Source organism: Aptenodytes patagonicus, chromosome 6 (assembly GCF_965638725.1).
Source record: "Aptenodytes patagonicus chromosome 6, bAptPat1.pri.cur, whole genome shotgun sequence".
NCBI lineage: Eukaryota > Metazoa > Chordata > Aves > Sphenisciformes > Spheniscidae > Aptenodytes > Aptenodytes patagonicus.
Window position 1 is genome coordinate 64,873,463 of NC_134954.1, and position 22,125 is coordinate 64,895,587.

The following is a 22,125-nucleotide window of genomic DNA, read 5'->3' on the forward strand; positions in this document are numbered from 1 at the left end:
GTCTGCGGGTATCCTCTTGCACCTGGGACTGGTGCGGGAGGCAAAGGCACCAAGCATGAAAAGGGCAGCCTCTTCAAATCTTCCCCAACACTTTCCCCGTACAGCAAAAGCCAGTAGGGAAAGAGGGAGGAGTGGGCAGGATTCACAGGGAAAACTGTAAAGCAGAAAATGTCCCTGCATCGCAAGGACGTGTGAAAGAGATGTGAGTTTGGGGTCTGTTCAAGGAAGCAAAGGCACCAAGCAGGAGGGGACAGGGTTGCTGAAATATTCACCAACACATACCCCCTGCAGCAAAGACCAGAGGAAGACAGGAGAGAAGATGCAGCTCTGATCGGGGGCTCTGTGACTCCACCAGGAAAGAAACTCGGGGAAACACGGGCAGGGGAATTTGTCCCTGCCTGTGGGGGCTGCAGAGCTCCCTGGGACTGAGTTACTCCAACGTGTCTTCATGAGGGGCTGCCTGACGGCTCTTTGCTCCTTACCTGTATCTGTTGGGGTTGTCGTGTCAGGTGGGGCAGTAGTCGTTTCAGGGTTGGTTCCTGATGAAGGGAAAAGAAGAGAGATGGTAGCACTGCTTAGTGTTGTGTGGGGGAAAAGGCTTGGGGAACTCTGTGTGTATAGGACAAGCTGTGAGCGGGTAAGTGGCGGGGACCTGCGTAGGGACTGAGCAGCCACAGCCCTGGGCAGCCTTGCCCTGCCGTTGGGCTCCCCCTGGCCATGATGTCGGTGTAGGCTGACGTGTCCATGGCCCCTTCACTCCCAGATACCAGGGCCTGAGCACCTGCCTCACACGGACAGTGCATTGCCCCCACCTCAGCTGCACTCGCTGGCCACAGCCGGCTCAGCCACGGGCACACGCGTGTCTCCTTGCAGGAAAGCTCCCTCCGCCTGCCCAAGGCAGCACCACACGGCCAGCACCGGCTGCCAGAGCAGGTCGAGGGGTGCCATCAGACTGCACGCAGCCTGCACACTCTCCGTTACCCCACAGTGGCCTTCTCCCCACCATCATTTGGAGGAAAGTCTGAGGCAGCCAGTCCTTCCAGATGGTGGGCAGGCATGATGGGAAAGTAGGGTGCCGGCAGGAAGGATGCGCTCATCCAGTCCTACCGTGGAGGAAGAGCTGAGGGGGTGGCTTACCCTCCTCAGGGTGACCCCAGAAGGAGTTTCGACCCACCGGGATGGGGCTCCCCAGCACCCTGCTGGGACAGGGCTTGCAGGAGCATGGAGGATTCCTGGCAGGTACCGCTCCGTGGCCCCCGGCCACAGCCCCTGGCACTCAGTCCCATGCTGGTGTGTGCCCTGGCTCCCTCCCTGCCCGTGCTCCAATGGGCCATAGGAACAACTCCCTGCAGGGCCCGGTCACCGGCTTGGCCTGGGCGCTGGGTCTGCGGGTATCCTCTTGCACCTGGGACTGGTGCGGGAGGCAAAGGCACCAAGCATGAAAAGGGCAGCCTCTTCAAATCTTCCCCAACACTTTCCCCGTACAGCAAAAGCCAGTAGGGAAAGAGGGAGGAGTGGGCAGGATTCACAGGGAAAACTGTAAAGCAGAAAATGTCCCTGCATCGCAAGGACGTGTGAAAGAGATGTGAGTTTGGGGTCTGTTCAAGGAAGCAAAGGCACCAAGCAGGAGGGGACAGGGTTGCTGAAATATTCACCAACACATACCCCCTGCAGCAAAGACCAGAGGAAGACAGGAGAGAAGATGCAGCTCTGATCGGGGGCTCTGTGACTCCACCAGGAAAGAAACTCGGGGAAACACGGGCAGGGGAATTTGTCCCTGCCTGTGGGGGCTGCAGAGCTCCCTGGGACTGAGTTACTCCAACGTGTCTTCATGAGGGGCTGCCTGACGGCTCTTTGCTCCTTACCTGTATCTGTTGGGGTTGTCGTGTCAGGTGGGGCAGTAGTCGTTTCAGGGTTGGTTCCTGATGAAGGGAAAAGAAGAGAGATGGTAGCACTGCTTAGTGTTGTGTGGGGGAAAAGGCTTGGGGAACTCTGTGTGTATAGGACAAGCTGTGAGCGGGTAAGTGGCGGGGACCTGCGTAGGGACTGAGCAGCCACAGCCCTGGGCAGCCTTGCCCTGCCGTTGGGCTCCCCCTGGCCATGATGTCGGTGTAGGCTGACGTGTCCATGGCCCCTTCACTCCCAGATACCAGGGCCTGAGCACCTGCCTCACACGGACAGTGCATTGCCCCCACCTCAGCTGCACTCGCTGGCCACAGCCGGCTCAGCCACGGGCACACGCGTGTCTCCTTGCAGGAAAGCTCCCTCCGCCTGCCCAAGGCAGCACCACACGGCCAGCACCGGCTGCCAGAGCAGGTCGAGGGGTGCCATCAGACTGCACGCAGCCTGCACACTCTCCGTTACCCCACAGTGGCCTTCTCCCCACCATCATTTGGAGGAAAGTCTGAGGCAGCCAGTCCTTCCAGATGGTGGGCAGGCATGATGGGAAAGTAGGGTGCCGGCAGGAAGGATGCGCTCATCCAGTCCTACCGTGGAGGAAGAGCTGAGGGGGTGGCTTACCCTCCTCAGGGTGACCCCAGAAGGAGTTTCGACCCACCGGGATGGGGCTCCCCAGCACCCTGCTGGGACAGGGCTTGCAGGAGCATGGAGGATTCCTGGCAGGTACCGCTCCGTGGCCCCCGGCCACAGCCCCTGGCACTCAGTCCCATGCTGGTGTGTGCCCTGGCTCCCTCCCTGCCCGTGCTCCAACGGGCCATAGGAACAACTCCTTGCAGGGCCCGGTCACCGGCTTGGCCTGGGCGCTGGGTCTGCGGGTATCCTCTTGCACCTGGGACTGGTGCGGGAGGCAAAGGCACCAAGCATGAAAAGGGCAGCCTCTTCAAATCTTCCCCAACACTTTCCCCGTACAGCAAAAGCCAGTAGGGAAAGAGGGAGGAGTGGGCAGGATTCACAGGGAAAACTGTAAAGCAGAAAATGTCCCTGCATCGCAAGGACGTGTGAAAGAGATGTGAGTTTGGGGTCTGTTCAAGGAAGCAAAGGCACCAAGCAGGAGGGGACAGGGTTGCTGAAATATTCACCAACACATACCCCCTGCAGCAAAGACCAGAGGAAGACAGGAGAGAAGATGCAGCTCTGATCGGGGGCTCTGTGACTCCACCAGGAAAGAAACTCGGGGAAACACGGGCAGGGGAATTTGTCCCTGCCTGTGGGGGCTGCAGAGCTCCCTGGGACTGAGTTACTCCAACGTGTCTTCATGAGGGGCTGCCTGACGGCTCTTTGCTCCTTACCTGTATCTGTTGGGGTTGTCGTGTCAGGTGGGGCAGTAGTCGTTTCAGGGTTGGTTCCTGATGAAGGGAAAAGAAGAGAGATGGTAGCACTGCTTAGTGTTGTGTGGGGGAAAAGGCTTGGGGAACTCTGTGTGTATAGGACAAGCTGTGAGCGGGTAAGTGGCGGGGACCTGCGTAGGGACTGAGCAGCCACAGCCCTGGGCAGCCTTGCCCTGCCGTTGGGCTCCCCCTGGCCATGATGTCGGTGTAGGCTGACGTGTCCATGGCCCCTTCACTCCCAGATACCAGGGCCTGAGCACCTGCCTCACACGGACAGTGCATTGCCCCCACCTCAGCTGCACTCGCTGGCCACAGCCGGCTCAGCCACGGGCACACGCGTGTCTCCTTGCAGGAAAGCTCCCTCCGCCTGCCCAAGGCAGCACCACACGGCCAGCACCGGCTGCCAGAGCAGGTCGAGGGGTGCCATCAGACTGCACGCAGCCTGCACACTCTCCGTTACCCCACAGTGGCCTTCTCCCCACCATCATTTGGAGGAAAGTCTGAGGCAGCCAGTCCTTCCAGATGGTGGGCAGGCATGATGGGAAAGTAGGGTGCCGGCAGGAAGGATGCGCTCATCCAGTCCTACCGTGGAGGAAGAGCTGAGGGGGTGGCTTACCCTCCTCAGGGTGACCCCAGAAGGAGTTTCGACCCACCGGGATGGGGCTCCCCAGCACCCTGCTGGGACAGGGCTTGCAGGAGCATGGAGGATTCCTGGCAGGTACCGCTCCGTGGCCCCCGGCCACAGCCCCTGGCACTCAGTCCCATGCTGGTGTGTGCCCTGGCTCCCTCCCTGCCCGTGCTCCAATGGGCCATAGGAACAACTCCCTGCAGGGCCCGGTCACCGGCTTGGCCTGGGCGCTGGGTCTGCGGGTATCCTCTTGCACCTGGGACTGGTGCGGGAGGCAAAGGCACCAAGCATGAAAAGGGCAGCCTCTTCAAATCTTCCCCAACACTTTCCCCGTACAGCAAAGGCCAGTAGGGAAAGAGGGAAGAGTGGGCAGGATTCACAGGCTTGATCAGGGGACCTTTGTCTCCCTTGGAGAGGAACTCAGGGAAACACGAGCAGGGGAACTCCTCCCTGCCTGTGGGGGCTGCAGAGCTCCCTGGGACTGAGTTACTCCAACGTGTCTTCACGAGGGGCTGCCTGACGGCTCTTTGCTCCTTACCTGTATCTGTTGGGGTTGTCGTGTCAGGTGGGGCAGTAGTCGTTCCAGGGTTGGTTCCTGATGAAGGGAAAAGAAGAGAGATGGTAGCACTGCTTAGTGTTGTGTGGGGGAAAAGGCTTGGGGAACTCTGTGTGTATAGGACAAGCTGTGAGCAGGTAAGTGGCGGGGACCTGCGTAGGGACTGAGCAGCCACAGCCCTGGGCAGCCTTGCCCTGCCGTTGGCTGTCCCCAGCCCCAATGCCTCATTGTTGTCATCTTTTCCCTAGTAGTCCTTGTCCCACATCCTGGCGTTTGGCTCCTTCCCACCAATAGTAGTTTTGTGCCCTTCCTGCCTTTCTCCTCTAGGCTACTGTGGCATGCTGAGTTTCCGGCACACGCATGTCTCCTTGCAGGAAAGCTCCCTCCACCTTCCCAAGCCAGCACCACACAGCCAGTGCTGGCTGCCAGAGCAGGTTCAAGGGCACCCCATTAGATTGCGCGTATGCTCCAGCCTGAGAGCTAGCAGCGATCTGGTCTGACCTATTGCCAGTGTTGCTGCCTTCTCTTACAATCATAGAATCATAGAATCATTAAGGTTGGAAAAGACCTCTAAGATCATCGAGTCCAACCGTCAACCCAACACCACCATGCCCACTAAACCACGTCCCTAAGTGCCTCATCTACACGTCTTTTAAATACCTCCAGGGATGGGGACTCCACCACTTCCCTGGGCAGCCTGTTCCAATGTTTAACCACTCTTTCAGTAAAGACATTTTTCCTCATGTCCAATCTAAACCTCCCCTGGCACAACTTGAGGCCATTTCCTCTCGTCCTATCGCTTGTTACTTGGGAGAAGAGACCGACCCCCACCTCGCTACAACCTCCTTTCAGGTAGCTGTAGAGAGCGATGAGGTCTCCCCTCAGCCTCCTTTTCTCCAGGCTAAACAACCCCAGTTCCCTCAGCCGCTCCTCATAAGACTTGTTCTCCAGACCCCTCACCAGCCTCGTTGCCCTTCTCTGGACACGCTCCAGCACCTCAACGTCCTTCTTGTAGTGAGGGGCCCAAAACTGAACACAGTATTCGAGGTGTGGCCTCACCAGTGCCGAGTACAGGGGCATGATCACTTCCCTACTCCTGCTGGCCACACTATTTCTGATACAGGCCAGGATGCCATTGGCCTTCTTGGCCGCCTGGGCACACTGCCGGCTCATGTTCAGCCAGCTGTCAACCAACACCCCCAGGTCCTTTTCCGACAGGCAGCTTTCCAGCCACTCTTCCCCAAGCCTGTAGCGCTGCATGGGGTTGTTGTGGCCCAAGTCCAGGACCCGGCACTTGGCCTTGTTGAATCTCATACAGTTGGCCTCGGCCCATCGATCCAGCCTGTCCAGGTCCCTCTGCAGAGCCTTCCTACCCTCGAGCAGATCAACACTCCCGCCCAACTTGGTGTCGTCTGCAAACTTACTGAGGGTGCACTCGATCCCCTCATCCAGATCATCGATAAAGATATTGAACAAGACCGGCCCCAAAACTGAGCCCTGGGGAACACCGTTTGTGACCGGCCGCCAACTGGATGTAACTCCATTCACCACAACTCTCTGGGCCTGGCCGTCCAGCCAGTTTTTTACCCAGCGCAGAGTACACCTGTCTAAGCCGTGAGCCGCCAGCTTCTCTAGGAGAATGCTGTGGGAGACGGTGTCAAAGGCCTTGCTGAAGTCCAGGTAGACCACATCCACAGCCTTTCCCTCATCCACTAGGCGGGTCACCTGGTCATAGAAGGAGATCAGGTTGGTCAAGCAGGACCTGCCTTTCATGAACCCGTGCTGGCTGGGCCTGATCCCCTGGGTGTCCCTCACATGCCTTGTGAGCGCCCTCAAGATGAACCGCTCCATAATCTTCCCTGGCACCGAGGTCAGGCTGACAGGCCTGTAGTTCCCCAGATGCTCCTTCCGGCCCTTCTTGTAGATGGGCGTCACATTGGCAAGCCTCCAGTCGTCCGGGACCTCCCCCGTTAACCAGGACTGCTGATAAATGATGGAGAGTGGCTTGGCGAGCTCCTCCACCAGCTCCCTCAGCACTCTCGGGTGGATCCCATCCAGCCCCATAGACTTGTGAGTGTCCAGGTGGCATAGCAGGTTGTTAACTGCTTCCTCTTGGATTATGGGGGGTTCATCCTGCTCGCTGTCCCTGTCTTCCAGCTCAGGGGGCTGAGTACCCTGAGGATAACTGGTCTGACTATTAAAGACTGAGGCAAAGAAGGCATTAAGTACCTCAGCCTTTTCCTCACCCTCGGTGACAATGTTCCCCCCCACATCCAATAAAGGATGGAGATTCTCCTTGGCTCTCTTTTTGTCATTAATATATTTGTAAAAACATTTTTTGTTGTCTCTAACGACAGCGGCCAGATTGCGTTCTAGCTGGGCTTTCTCTTGCTGTGTCAGTTTGCTTTTCTCATCCCTTAAACAAGCAGTGCTTTTACCATCATGCATCTTCAGTAGTTGCACTGTTTTTAATTAGATTTATATGACATGGCACTCCACAGTTACCATGTTCACAGTGACTCTTCAGATTCTGCTCTAGACCTCATTTAAATCCACAAAAAATACATTCACTGCAATACATATATAGATATTTTGCAGCTATGGAAGATGTTCTCAGAAGAAGCATCATTAAAAACTCTATATGGACTCTTTTATAGCAGCGGTGGAAGAACGACTGCCTTTGCTAACGTCTTCTCCTATGCTGTAACAAATTCAAGTGGACATTGAAAGCAGAGTATTTTTGTTCAAAGAATGCATATTCTGCTAAATTATTATCAATGGTATCAAGAACCTCTTTCCAGGACTACACTTCCATGCACTTATGAGAATATACATTATTTTTTGCCATTTTTTCCCTTCCGTGTTATAATTCTTTCTGAATAAAGAGAAACCTGGCTGGTAACAGACAATAGTTGAAGAAAATTTTCCTCACATTTTGGTTTCAGCATTACCTATTACTGTGTTTATTCTTCCAAAGTATTTTATCTGTTTATTTTTAGGATGTTTATTTTATATGTAAACTGTGTCATTCTTAACTCTTGATATAAGGAATGTTTTGGGTGTTTTTTTGTCTAGAAGTAAGGAGAACAAATAGTAAAAAAGCCTTGCTGATAAATGTGTAATACTGACAAATGGCCAGTTTGGATCATATGATCTAACTTTAATCTGAATTAGTTAGTATGTGAGTTAGGAATAAACATATTTACTCTGAGTTAATGCCCCTGCAATCATAATTTAGTCTAAGTCAGTAACAGCATGCAGCTGGAAGACTAATGTATTTGTGGCTAAAATCCTTGGCACTAACACACTCTTATAGCTGACATATTAAAAAAAAATATTGCAAATCTCAACAGACATTTGAAAAATAGACCCCACTATTCAAGAGCTTTGTAGGGCTTTGAAAATCCAAAGTGAGGCAAATTTTATAAACTTTTTTCTTCTGATCAATAAAGCAGATGTAAAAAAGGCATATCAAAAAGACAACGCCTAAAGTAATCCATTAGTCTCCTGTAGGTGAAGAGGAAACACAAGCAATTGTGCCAGTCCTCTGCCAAGGCTTCTGCCTCCACTGGTCACTGAGTCCTATAGGCAGCATTATTTGCTCCCATCAATGTGAAGAAATGTACATTTTTCCTACAGCACTGATAATATGAACCTATGTTGGCCACAGGCCATGGTTTTGGAGTATTAGAATCATAGAATCATTTAGGTTGGAAAAGACCTCTAAGATCATCGAGTCCAACTGTTAACCTAGCACTGCCAAGTCCACCACTAAACCATGTCCCTAAGCGCCGCATCTACACGTCTTTTAAATACCTCCAGGGATGGGGACTCAACCACTTCCCTGGGCAGCCTGTTCCAATGCTTGACAACCCTTTCGATAAAGAAATTTTTCCTTACATCCAATCTAAACCTCCCCTGGCGCAACTTGAGGCCGTTTCCTGTCGTCCTATCGCTAGTTACTTGGGAGAAGAGACCAACACCCACCTCGCTACAACCTCCTTTCAGGTAGTTGTAGAGAGCGATGAGGTCTCTCCTCAGCCTCCTTTTCTCCAGGCTAAACAACCCCAGTTCCCTCAGGCGCTCCTCATCAGACTTGTTCTCCAGACCCCTCACCAGCCTCGTTGCCCTTCTCTGGACACGCTCCAGCACCTCAACGTCCTTCCTGTAGTGAGGGGCCCAAAACTGAATGCAGTATTCGAGGTGCGGCCTCACCAGTGCCGAGTACAGGGGCACGATCACTTCCCTACTCCTGCTGGCCACACTATTTCTGATACAGGTTTAGTCTGCCTTCTCAATATGGATGTTGGGGCAGTACCTTCTTACAGAACTAGTCCTTAGTTTACAACAACTGTTAGCCTTGTAGAGGCTCTGGCTAACAGTTGTCCAGGAGTACCCTTTGGACTCGGGAAGAATTGTGTCCGTGGTGACAGCAGAGCACATGGGCTGCAATTGAACCTTGCTGATGGGCTTGTCAAAGGTAACCTGAGCAAAGGTAGCTATTTTATGGCTCTGTTTGCCTAGACCCAACCTTCTGTGTAAGGAAACAGGATGTGTTAACAGACTTAGGCATTTACTACGGAGGTAAAGAAATGGATGTTACAATCGAAGTTATGGAATAACAGACATCTGGCTGCTGAGCAGGGCAGGGTCTTTGCCAGTACTGTTCAAACAGACACATCCTGCAAAGCTTTTACAATGTTTGCTTAGAATGAAAAAGGTTTTTGGGCAGGCTCATCCTGATGCAAAGTCTGTTCAAGTGAAAGACTCACATTACTTTCAGTAGCTCTTGGGTCAAGATTTTTCACATCTTGCTGTTACCCACAAGCCTCCAAACAAAAAACCAACCAACTGACAATCTTGAAGACTTCTAAGCTTACAATTTATAGCTAAAAATTGGTCTGTAGCATGTTGTAGATGTTGCTGGAAATATATATGTTCACTCACAGTAGTCAACAGGGACCCACAACCATCTGTCACTAGTTGCAACCTTAACAGCATCAGTGAAGGTCTTAATTTGTCTCATATCTCTATAACTTTATCTTCGTATTAGCTGGGAGTTCCTGTCCTCTCACAGCTTCAAGTTGCCACAAAACTCTTCATATAGTTGCCTTAACTCTACTTCTGCTAATGCCTTCGCTCCCTCCTATCTGTCACTGAATACCGGGCACCGGCAAGTTTGGACAGAGGTGCTGGTCCACAGCTACCAAGTTTGTCACAATGCCAGAAAAAGTAGTAAGTGGTTTAAGGAATGATGCCCGCCCTTCAGTTTGAATAGACCATGGTGCAACCCTCTGGCACCCAGGTTGGTGGTGAAGTTCCCATTAATTAATTTCAACAGGAGGGAACGAATGCTCTGCAAGCCAGCGCAGGTGGCAGTGCTTTCCAGACTGATTGTTCAAGGAGCCTCTGGCCGGTAGGCCAACGGCAGCACTCCTTTCCCTGGGTACTGGAATGGAACAGTCGCACCTTTTGTTATGACTGTAATAGAGCTTGAACTACTTGGGTTTAGTGTGCAGGTCTTGAAAACTGCTCTTGGAATAGGCTAAATTAGGTTAATCACAAGCACCAGTGATTTTGCATTATTCTGTGAACAAGGAAAACTCTTGGCTTGCAGTGACATTTTTTGTTGTTAATTAATCAAAATCTAGACATGCTGAATTGTGCATCACCACTGACCTCCAGCCTCTCAGCAGCTGCTGAAAGTACTAAGCAATCAATTCACTGCCACAGAATAGCTGCCCTGATAAATCCCAAAACAGAAGATAGTGTTTCTTACCTTTTGGAAGGCTCAACACCAGGCCGAGCAACACAGCGAGGAATACACAGTGTCTCATTGCCGCTTCTGTTGCTGCTGCTACTTGCTACTAAACCTAAGAGAAAGTGCTTTTCTCTTCTGGCGTCAGCTCATTTAAGGTCCCAGCCACAGGTAGAGAGTTCAGCCCTGAGCTGACGTCATGGTGGCAAGCGGCAAGGAAGAAAAACACAACTTGGATCTATTATTTGCCGCTGGGAGGAGATTTCTGGACCTGCAGTGTTCTTCTTTTAAGTCATAAATGCTTGAGACCTGTTGATACAAGGAAGTTACTGCTAAATAAGCCGATGTGGGAACTGACAGCACACCAGCTATCCCGTGCCAGCTCTCAATACTGACACCTTCAGTGCAAATTAAATGGAGGGTGCTGTATAATCTGTTCTTAAAGTGGAAGAAGCTATCCCATCCCAAGGCATGCTAATTATGCACTTGGAGCAAAGTACCTGGGATCCACATGCTCACTTTGTTTGCAATAAATTAACAGTACAGACAAGCTCTATGTCTCAGACTCCAATTGTTCTTTCCTTACAAGCAAAATTTTACGTCAAAGTGCTTCTTACTGCTCAACAGGGTAAGAAGCAACAGACACCACCTGCATATTTGACATCAAAGAAACAGGACTGACCTTGGCCCTTCTAGCAGCAATTATGGCTGTTTTGTTTGCTGCCATCTTATGTGTGTTACGGGTTCACTAAAGTGGTGTGGCAAGAGAAGGGGGAGCAGGCAGGACAGCTGGCAGGTGTTTGACTTTATCTGGGTGGCAGCCGTCCTTTCTTGAGAGGAAGCGTGTTTGTGCCGGGGAGACATTTGGAAACAGGGATGGTCAGGCTGGAGCAGGGAGCCCGCAGCAGATCTAGAAATGAGAAATAGCCCAGAAGGCCATGGAGCAGGTAACACAGCTGTGACACAGGGAAAATAGGTGTGAGACAGAGACTTGTTGACATTGCATCCCAGGAAGCCTCTGAAATTTGCTAGGTAGAGACCAAGATGAGAAACAAGGTCTGTGCGGGCAGCATCTGGTTTTCCCAAAACCCTCTTATTTTTAGCTGCCTCACCTGCCCGAGTTCTCTAGCTGAACAGTGTGTTTGTTCTGCTTTGTGCTCCAGTAAAATGCACTGCTTGAGACCGTTAGAAATTGGATGGCCCACAGTGGTTTCCAGTTCCTCCTTTTCAGGCAAAGGTGTCATTTCTCTCGCTTCAAAGGTCTGGGTGACCCTGGATCCTGCCACAACTGCCAGTAAAGTCTTTCTGTGAAATAATCACAGGTTATCCCATCATTATCAGACGTGGACAAGAAGGATGAGCAACCCATTGGTGTACCTCCCCCAAAGCTCCACCTCTAATGGCTGTGGAGCTGGTCTCCTCTGGAAAACTCCACTGCCAGCAACCTGGCAGGTTATGAACACACTTCTAAATGTGAAGTAACAGCTCCGTGTGTTAAACACCTCTCCCCTTCCTTCACCTGCTTTTGTTTGATCTGCTGTTTTAAGAACAAGATATGCAGTCTTGTGTACTAATTTCATATATTCAAAGGGTGGCTCTTCTTGTATGTAGGAGGGTGGGAGAGACCAGAAGTCTCATTGAATGACTCAAGTCATTCTTGAGCTTAGGAAGTCCTAAACTTTTAACTTGCACTGAACCAGGAAACATTGGTGGCTTATGGACAGCAAAAATGTTTGGGTGCCTCTCTGCCGGCATGGGGAACGAGCGGCCTCGTCCCTCTGCACCCTGCCACGCGGACCTGCTCAGGGCGCCGAGCCCGAACGGTGGGGTGTTTTGTCTGCATCTTCCTTTGCCTCTCCAGCCCCAAAGCCCCTCCAGTGCAGCCTGCTCCCTGCACCTACCCTCAGTCCACTCAGTGACCCCCTGGCAGCACCTACCCTGCCCCATGGCAGCCTGGGACTAGCCCACAGCTCCTGAGGGAGCCCCATGGTGGACACCTTGCGTGGCTGCCAGGGTGGATCTGTGGGGTGGGGGAAATCCCAAGCTGTGAGGGGAGGCCAGTATTGGGGTCTAAATGTGTCCCCCCCACCAGGGGGTTCAGTGCCAGGCCCAGGGCCCAGTCATGGGGGCTGCCCCCGGCCTTCCCCAGGGCAGTGGGCCTGCCCAGGGCAGGGCACAGCACCATGGGGCACCAGGCCAGGCTAGGGGGTCCCTCAGGAGCTGGCGCTGTGGGGGGGCCCTGGGCTCGAGGCAGCCCACGCTTGCTGTCAGGGTGCTGCGGGACCGAGGGCAGTGGGGGACCTGGAGCAGCCAGGGCCCGTCCCACTGCCCTCAGCCAGGGAGCAGGGCCAGCCTGTGAGGGTGGCCAGGGTCAGAGCCATCTCCCGGGTGGCCTAGGGTGTGCTAAGGGCACCCACAGCCCCCTCTCCCTCCAGCTGCCCCTCCAGGCCATGCTGGATCCAGCTCCTGCCCCTGCTGCTGCTCACTCCCATGCCAGTTGCCTATCCCAGCCCATTTGGTTCCTCCGGGCCCCTCCTTAAAACCCCCCTTTGCTGGGGAGCTGACAGAAATAGGGAAGGAAATGCCTGGGAAGCGTTTGGCACCAGAGCACTGTGCCTCCCTGCTCAGGCAGCATCCAACCTCCATCCCAGGCCACCACCGCCCTCCCAGGTTTGCCTCAGGGGCACCCAAAAACTAACCCTGAAGTCTCATTACAATAAAGCATTTCAGTCCTGAGCAGGCTGTGCTGTGAGCCCCCAAAGAGACCCAACAACCCTGGACACCGGCCATTTGGGGAGCCACAGCATATGCTTCAGCTGGAAATCAGTGTGCAGAGGGGGATAAACCTGGCTGTGGAGGGTGTTCGGCAGAGCTGTATGCCCCCAGTCCTCTGGTGATGTCCATCTCCCATACCTAGATTCTTCAGTCATCACGATATGCCCCAATTTTCCAATGCTGCCTCAAGGTGCATTGTTCTTTTGTCTTGATCTTTGTTTATGTCAGGAAAAGGAAGTATCAAAGGTAAAAGGCCTTGTTTATCTATTACAAGGTGCATAATCCTGCGCAGCCTCATTATTTGACTGTAAGTTGCATGTAATCAAGGGGCAATCGTGCTGCCAGAAGACATATGTTAAAGTAGGAGCAAGTGTCTTTTATAGCTCTTCACATGCATCAGCTGGATACTTTCTTCCTGTGTATTTTTTCAATCCTATTCCTTACTAGATTCCTATACGTTTTGCTATCTCATGTAAATTTGGTTTATCCACTGTATATTACATACACAAGTAGAAATATATGTTGTAATTAGCTAAAAGTTAAAAAAACCCTCCAGAAAATCTAAATCAAAGTGCTATACATATGGATTCACCCATAATCAGGGGAAGCAGATGCACTTTGACTTCTTTTCAGGTGGTTCCCAAGACGGTTGAGGGCACACACTATGGATGCATTCAATGATCTCAGAGGCACTGGTATGCAAATCTGAAGCGAGCAGGACGGTTAAATCATGTGCTTGTCTGTAACTGTAAAGGTCTTTTACCTAGTCTTATGGCAATGTTGTGACAAGTATTTTTGCACTGCCAATTTCCTTAAAAGATAATCTGTTACAGTGCCTCAGTTTTATGACCTTAAAAGATACCAACGTCACACAGAAAATAGAACAACTTGCAATTGATAATAAAACTGAGGCACTGTAACAGTCCTTCTTTTGCAAATGAACAGAACATCAGGATTTAATCGGGTTATTCTCTCCTTTATTTTCAGGATGTAGCAAGAAGTATGTTCTAGACTCACCATTTCTCTGTGAGTGGCACTCACTTCACCTGGGGCAGCTGCATAATGTGGCATCTTGTGACACTACTGTCAAGGGTGAGGGATATCTTACTTATGGGGTGAGCTACTCTCTGCAGACGTTGGTCTCTTTTCATAGCTACTGGAGGAGCCAGATGGTGGGTTCAAACTGGCCACCTAACTTTTGGTAGAGCAGATGAATCCCACCTTAGTCCCATCTGATTGCTATCGCAGTTGAGTGTGGTACTCCTCCGGAGCAATATAGGAAAATATTGTCCCAGATGAACATACCTGCCATTACTCCAGATGCTCTTCCACATCATGCCTCTTCCCAGCAGCCTGGGCTGGACATTGTGTTCATCCGGATTCAAGGTACCCTCCTTCTTCCCCTGAGAGACACTCAGCTGTATATTCTTCACAGTCCCCGGTGGCACTTAGTGAGGTAGGACCGATCTCACTGTGGTCAGGTCCAGTCCCTTGCCCTTGCAAACAGCCCTGCTGCACCAACCTCTCCTGAGGTTTTCCTCACCTCCAAAATGCACTCACACACACAAACACAAAACTTTACCAATTCTCTTGCATTTCCAGCAGGATGAAAAATTAAATTGAAGAAAACTTTAAAATTAAACTTTGAGTTGCTTAATGCTACTGAAATAAACATCAGAACAGAACTTCTATTTCAGCTGAGAAGTTCGTTTAGCACAACTAACAACATACCCATTTCCTCTTTGCTTTTCATTTTAGTTCTTCAATCACCAAGCACCACCAGAAGAATAAAAGAACTATAAAATTTCTTATTTTATAGATTAGATTTCTAATTATTATTAAAACAATCTAAAATTGCATATGCATCTCTCTACAGGAAAAGCTAAAGACAATAAAAAAGCTGAGACATAGTAATATTCTTAGTTTTATTGTATCCTTTTATAATACTGACTAGAACGCCAGATTTAATAATATTGGATGCAGGTATAAAAATAATCCAATCCTTAAAAATTATATTTTGCTACTACAGTACTGTATAATTAGTGGAGGCTGAAAATATGATACAACTTTAAATAATACTGGTTTGGAAAATGTCCTCAGAACCCCAGCAACTTGGAAGCAAACATTCAGAGATACAGGGAAGGAAACAGGGCAATGTCAAGAACATAAAGCAGGTTTACATTCAGGTTGATAACAGAAGCACAAACAAATGCTGAATATTTACCTTTTGAAATAGAGCTCACAACAGGTGAGCTTTACTACTGCAATTCTGAAAGCTGCTCAAATAAACCATTATGATTTTACACACCAAGTTTGACCTTCTCTTAGGAGAAAGTCCTGTAGAATTTAACAGGGCTTAAAACAAATGACTGAGTTTAACAGAATTTCCTTAAAAAAGGAAACTATTAAATATTTATTCTGTTGGTTTGTTGCTTTTTTTTTTTCTTTAAAGTAAACCCATCCTAGCAGATTTCATTGGAGACCTTTTATGTCAGGCAAATTCTATGGCATTGTTCAGGAGAAGTGATCAGTTTTTACTGTATTCCACAAGACTTTTCCATGTAGCATTTTGCAGATCTGGGGGCTGCCTGCTGCGGTCATTAACCCGAGCAAGACTCCTCTCTCTTCTAGCATTTTACCAGAATAAAGACCAGGGAACTTAGCATACTACTTTTGAGGAACATCAGGCACCCTCTCTAGGTTTTCCCTCAACAAGGATATTACACTCATGCAACACAAACTAGACACAGAAGAGGTGTCATCCCACATATGACTTTACAGTACAGAAGCCACACTCTCTTTAGATGTTTACTTCTGCAAAACAAGTAAGCATATTCCTTTTTTTTTTTTTTTTAATTTCTTACCCCTTCATGGATTTCTGTCCTGCTTTTCAATTTCAGCAGTTCAAGGGAACAAAGAATTAAATACACATTGCAAAGCTCCCAAAATCTTACAAGCACACAGTGCATACCCCTTTCAAAACTGGGAGATCTTGCTTAATTTCTGAAGGGACAAGTAAGAGTGAACTGATGAATAGTTCTTATCTGCAACTGCAGAAAGCACCTCTACGACCCTAGAAGATCTTACACGACAGGAAACAGGTTGGTTGATCAGTAAAACAACTTCACAAAATTCACATTCATTCTCTTCTCAGGAAAGTGTTTCAGATCTTGAACCTGTTTTGTTCAATCTCACATAATACAGGTCCTGCTACAGTAATAAGTATACTTTTAAAAAATAAATACAACATGGAAAGGCAGCAACAGTATCACAGAAATAGGCAGAACACAGAGCCACAGGAAAGCATGTACTACACACAGGTGACCCTGGTGGTGGAATAATGCAGGCCTAAAAAAAACTTCATTACTGTCCATGGGAGAGTTAGCCCGGTCACTACAATGGATGCTGGATTAGGTCCTTTGTGTGTAAAGAGGAAAAAACATTAGTCAGCATAGGAAGAGCATTTAAGTAAAATGCATCCGTTCTTGCTAATTTAAGGAAGAAAACTAAAGATTAAACATCACTATGAGGGAATGAGAAGTCCAGCTGGATTTGGAACAGACATGGCCATTGACCAGCATTGGAGACAAGTGGGAAGCACTTGGCGTGTCCGCAGCAATGTCCAAACCCGCTCTGCTGCTCACTCAGGTCCTGGCAAAAAACCTTTACAAGTATTGGTACAAACAATTTCGCAATGACAAACACCTCTCTCTAACTGTCATTAATTGCTATTTTTTAAGGCCTTTTACTACCACTCAGTGTGGAGGCAAATACCTTTCAGAAGGCTGGTCACAAGGGGTGACTCAGTACATGACCGTGACAGTGGGATTTATGGAAAATGCCGCAACAGCAATGAGATTCATTGCTGCTGTGTTACCTAATGCTTTAAATGTGGAGGGCAAAGGGCATCAAAATGCCCCTGTCCTGTTTTTTCCTCATATAGCCCAATTCAGTGCTGTGAGGTTTCAACAGTATGCAAAAGGTCCCTGATTTTTCCAGTGCAGCTGGAAGGGCTGGCCAGGGTGAGCAGCGGTGCATGGCAGGGACACAGGAAGGCTGCGCATACGAGCCTCCCTTTTGAATGATCCCTCAAATCTGCGTTTTGCTGCTCTGTTCACTGGGGCTGCCTCTCCTAGGCTGGCTGCTGGGGGTATTTCTGTGGGTGAGGGGCTTTTGTCAGCACAATTGGCAGAGCACCATAGCAGCAAATGTGTGCCTCCCACATCTTTTCCTATCAAGCAACAGAATTAGCATTTTTTCCAAAGTTAATAGAAAATACACCCACACAACTGCCCGTGGGCCCTTGCTGACTGCTCCCCCAGCTTTCCACAGCAGCCAGGAGCAAGAGCAGGTTTCTGTGCAGTGTTGGTGTAGTTTTTCTTCCTTTCCCCACATCTGGCTGAACCACTTGCATCCTCCTTACAAGCAACATGCCACTTCTATCTTATCCTCTTGGACAGTAGAGAGCAATTCCCCTTGGCAAAAACATCCAGTGTGGTCAAAATTTGCAATTTGGGGTAGCTAAAAGTAAACTAAATAGTCTGAGAAATAAGCTGCATTAATTTAGACATCCTACGGGGAGTTAGGTACTGAAAAGAGAGGCATCTACATTTGAAAGTGGGCTTGAGGGCATGTGAAGACCCCTCTCACATCCGACAGGAGCGACAAACCCCACTCCACTGCCAGAGGGTGCTTAGTTTATGGCAGAGATGGAAGCAGACAGAGAGGATCCCGGTGGCACCTTTAACAGAGGCAAGCTGCACAGAAACAGGTCATATCCCTGCTGTGGCCAGGCAAGCCCATTGCTGCTGGGATGTGGTAGTAAATAATTGCAATAAAATAACTGTCATAAATTGTGGCAAAACACACTGCACTGCACCCACCCCTTCTGCCCTAGTGGAGCTGGGAGCCGGTGGGGCTTGGGTGAAGACAGAAGCATCACAGCACGGGGAGTGGCTGGGCTGGTGGAGACCCAGGGGCTGAACTGCCCTGGGTTGCATCTGCTGGCTCCGCAAAGACTCCCTGGATCGGTCACCACGCCACGCGGGAAAGCACCTGCACTGACCCTGGTGCTGACACCTGCCTAAATCCTCTTCTGCCTGCCGAGCGAGGCCTCCTAGGGCACCCAGAGAAGGTGCTGCAGGTCAGGAGAGACCATTTTCCTCCTCCTGTGGACTATGCATTGGCTCCATGACTCCCTTCTTACCAAAGCTAAAAGGAAGGTCAGGCTGCAATGGATACATTCTCATAAGAAATTTCCCAATGTTTACCTGCTCTGGCAGAGAGAAAATTTCAGTGCAATAAAGTTCTCTCTTTTGGAAAAGGCCAAGTTTTACAGTCCTCCCTCAGGAGACCCTGCTGGGTTTACTGAGACCCTTTCACTCCAGGTACAGCATGAAGAAGAATTTGAAGATCATTAAGAACTGAAAATTAATTACTTGCAAACTTTTGTGTGATCTCAGTTAGGAACAGTCCTATCTCATTTCCACTCAAATCCCCTGCAATTTGCAATTTGCTGTGAGATATATATGAGGAGTTTTGTTCATATAGTCCATGTTACTCTTTATATAGAAGGATTGATCTGCAATTGTGAGTTGATATTTCCTAATTTGTCCTTTGTACTTGGCACACGCAGGAACATTTCCCAGTCTTTGAACTAACCAAGCAATTAAACATATTTGCCTATAAGCATGTGCCTAAACTCTTCCTGATCTGATGAAATGCTGGCATGTGGTTAAATCCTACCATCATTGCTGGGACACTAGTAAATAGGGGCAGAGCCCAGTGCTCACCTATATGCTTTGGATTTAGATTTAGCATGAATCCCAGCTTCCCCCTTTCTTTTGTAACACAAACAAAACCCTCCTCCATACCATGGGAAAGGCAGTCCTTTCTGTCCTAGGCACTCTGAAAACCAGAGGCAACTCACCCGCACAGAAACGACCCTGCCAATGTCCTCTTTGAAGGATCCCACAGCAAAGCAGAGTCAAGCCCTTAGTTCACATCATCCGATGGATCCTGTGTAATTAACATATTGGCTGCTAAAGAACGGGAGAAGAACATCATTCATGGACTAGAAACACTGATCAACGTGGCAGGGAACAGCTAGTTCCTGTGCTTTACCTGTTACACTATTTTGGATACTGTAACTAGAGTTTCCCTTAAATATAGCTCCTTAGGCAGCTGTACTTCCCAGGCAGACATGAAGTTGCATGCATCGCCACCGTAAGATCATGTAAGTGCAAAGCATACTGCCCTAGGCATCCATAAAGTTCTGTTTTTCTGCAAGCCTACACTGCTGTTTCTACATAGTAGATAAGGGGTGAGGCATAAAAAGACACTGTGTTCGTGTGCTATAGCTGGTCCACCAAACTATGTGTTCTCAAGCACATTTGTGGTGCCTTTCCTGCCTTGCAGTTTTGAGAAAATAGAAGTAAATGTGAGCAGGGACCAGAAACCTCTTAGCCCATGCAGCTGACTGCCTAGTGCTAGCTCCCCTTCCTCTGGGTAGCTGTTGCTCACTTTTGATAGGGAATACAACAGCCTTCAAAGTGCTTGGAAAGGATCTAGGGACTCACAGCATCTATAGGACGCAAGTACTGCTACCTGCTCCCTGATGGAGGGCTCCTCGTCACTCCAGGTTTGCCTCCGGTGAGCAACTACACAACACATCAGCATCTGAACTGCAGTTCTCACTTGGGGTTAGGCACTTTGGGGGATGCATCCCATGGTCCTCAGTGCTTCAGTGAGCCAAGCTACCTTATGAACTTACTTGTAGGCACTGTGTCTTTTCGAGCACTGCAGGGGAGAAGGGAATATCAGAGGGTACGTGTCCTTCAGTGAAACTAGTTTATGTATGCACTACAGAGATGGTGGGTTAATGGCTAAGGAATTGTGCTGTTTGTTATCCTCATACAAGCAGCCACCTTGAAGTAAAAGCACAGTCACATTCAGGGGAAGGATCCGTATCTGGACCCTGTATCTGGACAGGGTTTGGATGACTCAGGTTAAGATTGAAGTAAAGATAAGCGGTAAATATACTTCATTAATAAGATCTCTTTCAACACCCAGCTCAGGTCAGACTACAGTCCATGAGCTTTCAATCTGATCTTTGGTGAGAAACGTAGTAACTTACATTCTTCAGCTTTTGCTGAAGTGATTAATATGAAGTAACACACCTAGGTGAGGAAACCTGCCTGGTCTGAATCACTTGAAACTAGGGTGGAGGAAAGCAAAACACTTCAATATAAGTGATCTTTGTTCCGCTGGGATTGAAAGCATCATGGTTTTCTCTCCCTTAAATGCAACTGACTGCAGTGAGCCTTATTTTCCAATGTACTGAAAGACTCCACAGCTCCTACTGACGTCAAGGTGGGCTGTGGAGGCTTGAAAGCTATGTCCCACCTGCAGTGCCCAGAATTCACGTTCCACCTGCCCAACCAGGGCTATAGCATTACTGCTCCTTCCCAGATTCCTTGTAAAGAGCAGGCTGAATTCCCAGCTCATGTTCTTCCCTGTGAGCAACTATTTAACATTATATTACTGTTTCTACAGGCATTTAAATCCCTGCAGGGAAACAGAGCCCCGTAAGATCCTATATGGAAGCGCTATGATGACGTGGAGTGGCATCACTTCTGAACGATGCTGGCTGACAAAACAACAACATACTCGGACCCTTCCCTATATACAGGAAGTTTTCAAAGCGGCGCATAGGATCAACTGTGTCTTTTTTTCAGTTAGAATTGCAGTGGTATGACTAACTTTCCCGTACTCCTTGGAGACGATCAACCCATGAATTCAGCCAACATTGCCAGGTACCAGGCTTCAGCAAGGACCCAGCCATCTGAAGAACTTCTACCAGTAAGAAGGTGAGGGCCAGAGGACCAGCCAGCTTCCCTGTCACGTATGAAGCAGAAAGCAATGCAGCAATGGAAAAGGAAGTGGGCAAACTTGCGCTACTAAAAGGAGTGGCACAGTGAATCTTTGCAGGAAGGTTAGCTAAGAAGACAAGCACAGTCAACCGTGAACAAGATCTGTAAACAAAACACTTCCTAGTGGTATTCAATGCAGAGTGCTGGGCACAGTTCATCTGCCTGTACTGATCCATGCTTGCCATGTAGCGCAAAGAGTGAAGAAGCAGCACAGAACAAATCCGGAGTACATGTGTTAACTTCTGTCTGGGTCTTTTAGTGATGTGCACCTTGAGCCGTTCACTCCTCCTCCTCCTCCTCTCTGCTGCTCAGCAAGTGTAACCGTTCCTCAGGGCAGCAACGCTCAGCGTGGAGTTCAAAGGCCTTCCTGTTAAATGGGAAGAGTAAGATTGATGTGGGCTGAACTGCCCAGGTGACAGATTGTACCTGGGGATCAGGGGCCACAAAACTGTGTCAATCTTGCACTCCCTCTCCACTCCCTGCTAAAAATAGTCTCTTCTTCTGGTTTCGTCACTAATGAAGGATGGATTGTATTGTCCAGGGTAGATGCATGAATGTCGAGATCCAGGCAAACCAGTGTAGGGAGGATAAAGTCCGTTTCTTTCCAGTTCAGGATTTCTCAGTCCAGTTGGCTGTATTAGCAAAAAAATTAAATAAAAAAGGTCTTATTCTCACACTCAAATCCTCCTTCAGGCACAGCCTTACCACCCTTCCCAGCAGTTATTCCAGCACCTAGAAGGTACAACATGATTGCTAATGATCTCTAAAACCTAGAATGATTTTTACTGTGAGAGTTATGCATTGCCTGAGGGGATTATTCCGATGCAATCTAGTTTCCACACCTTGCCAATTAGCAGACTTGAAGTTTACCTGACTCCACCAAGTGCAGCCTAAGTGCACAGTTAATTTTTAAACCAAGAGAATTGTGCTGATGAGCTCAGGCATTGAAACAACTCTCGTGAAAAGGAGGTTGTCCCAGAACCACTCTTAAAGGAAACGCTTCTAGAAAATTGAAGTTAGTCTCCTGCTTTGAGTATTACCTGGGAGCACTTCTCTGCCCATTAACCATAGGTACCTACTCTCCCAACACAGGCACTTGAATTATATGTCAAATACAAAGTGGTCTCACCTTCCTTTCTCTTCCCTTCTCTTACTTAAGTAAATCTCCTGGGGACACTTGGTTGAAGAAC

The 22,125-nt window shown here is 49.1% G+C and overlaps 1 protein-coding gene across 2 annotated transcripts in view; it reads right to left on the minus strand.

Annotated features, from left to right (window-relative positions):
- Positions 1-14,915: 14,915 nt before the first annotated feature.
- Positions 14,916-22,125, minus strand: part of HEG1 (heart development protein with EGF like domains 1) — a 56,167-nt gene continuing 48,957 nt past the window's right edge. For both annotated transcript variants that reach the window (XM_076343008.1, XM_076343007.1), the window contains exon 23: positions 14,916-21,567. In XM_076343008.1, coding sequence (XP_076199123.1) covers positions 21,418-21,567 — 150 coding nt within the window. In that variant the 3' untranslated portion in view covers positions 14,916-21,417. The remainder of the gene's footprint in view (positions 21,568-22,125) is intronic.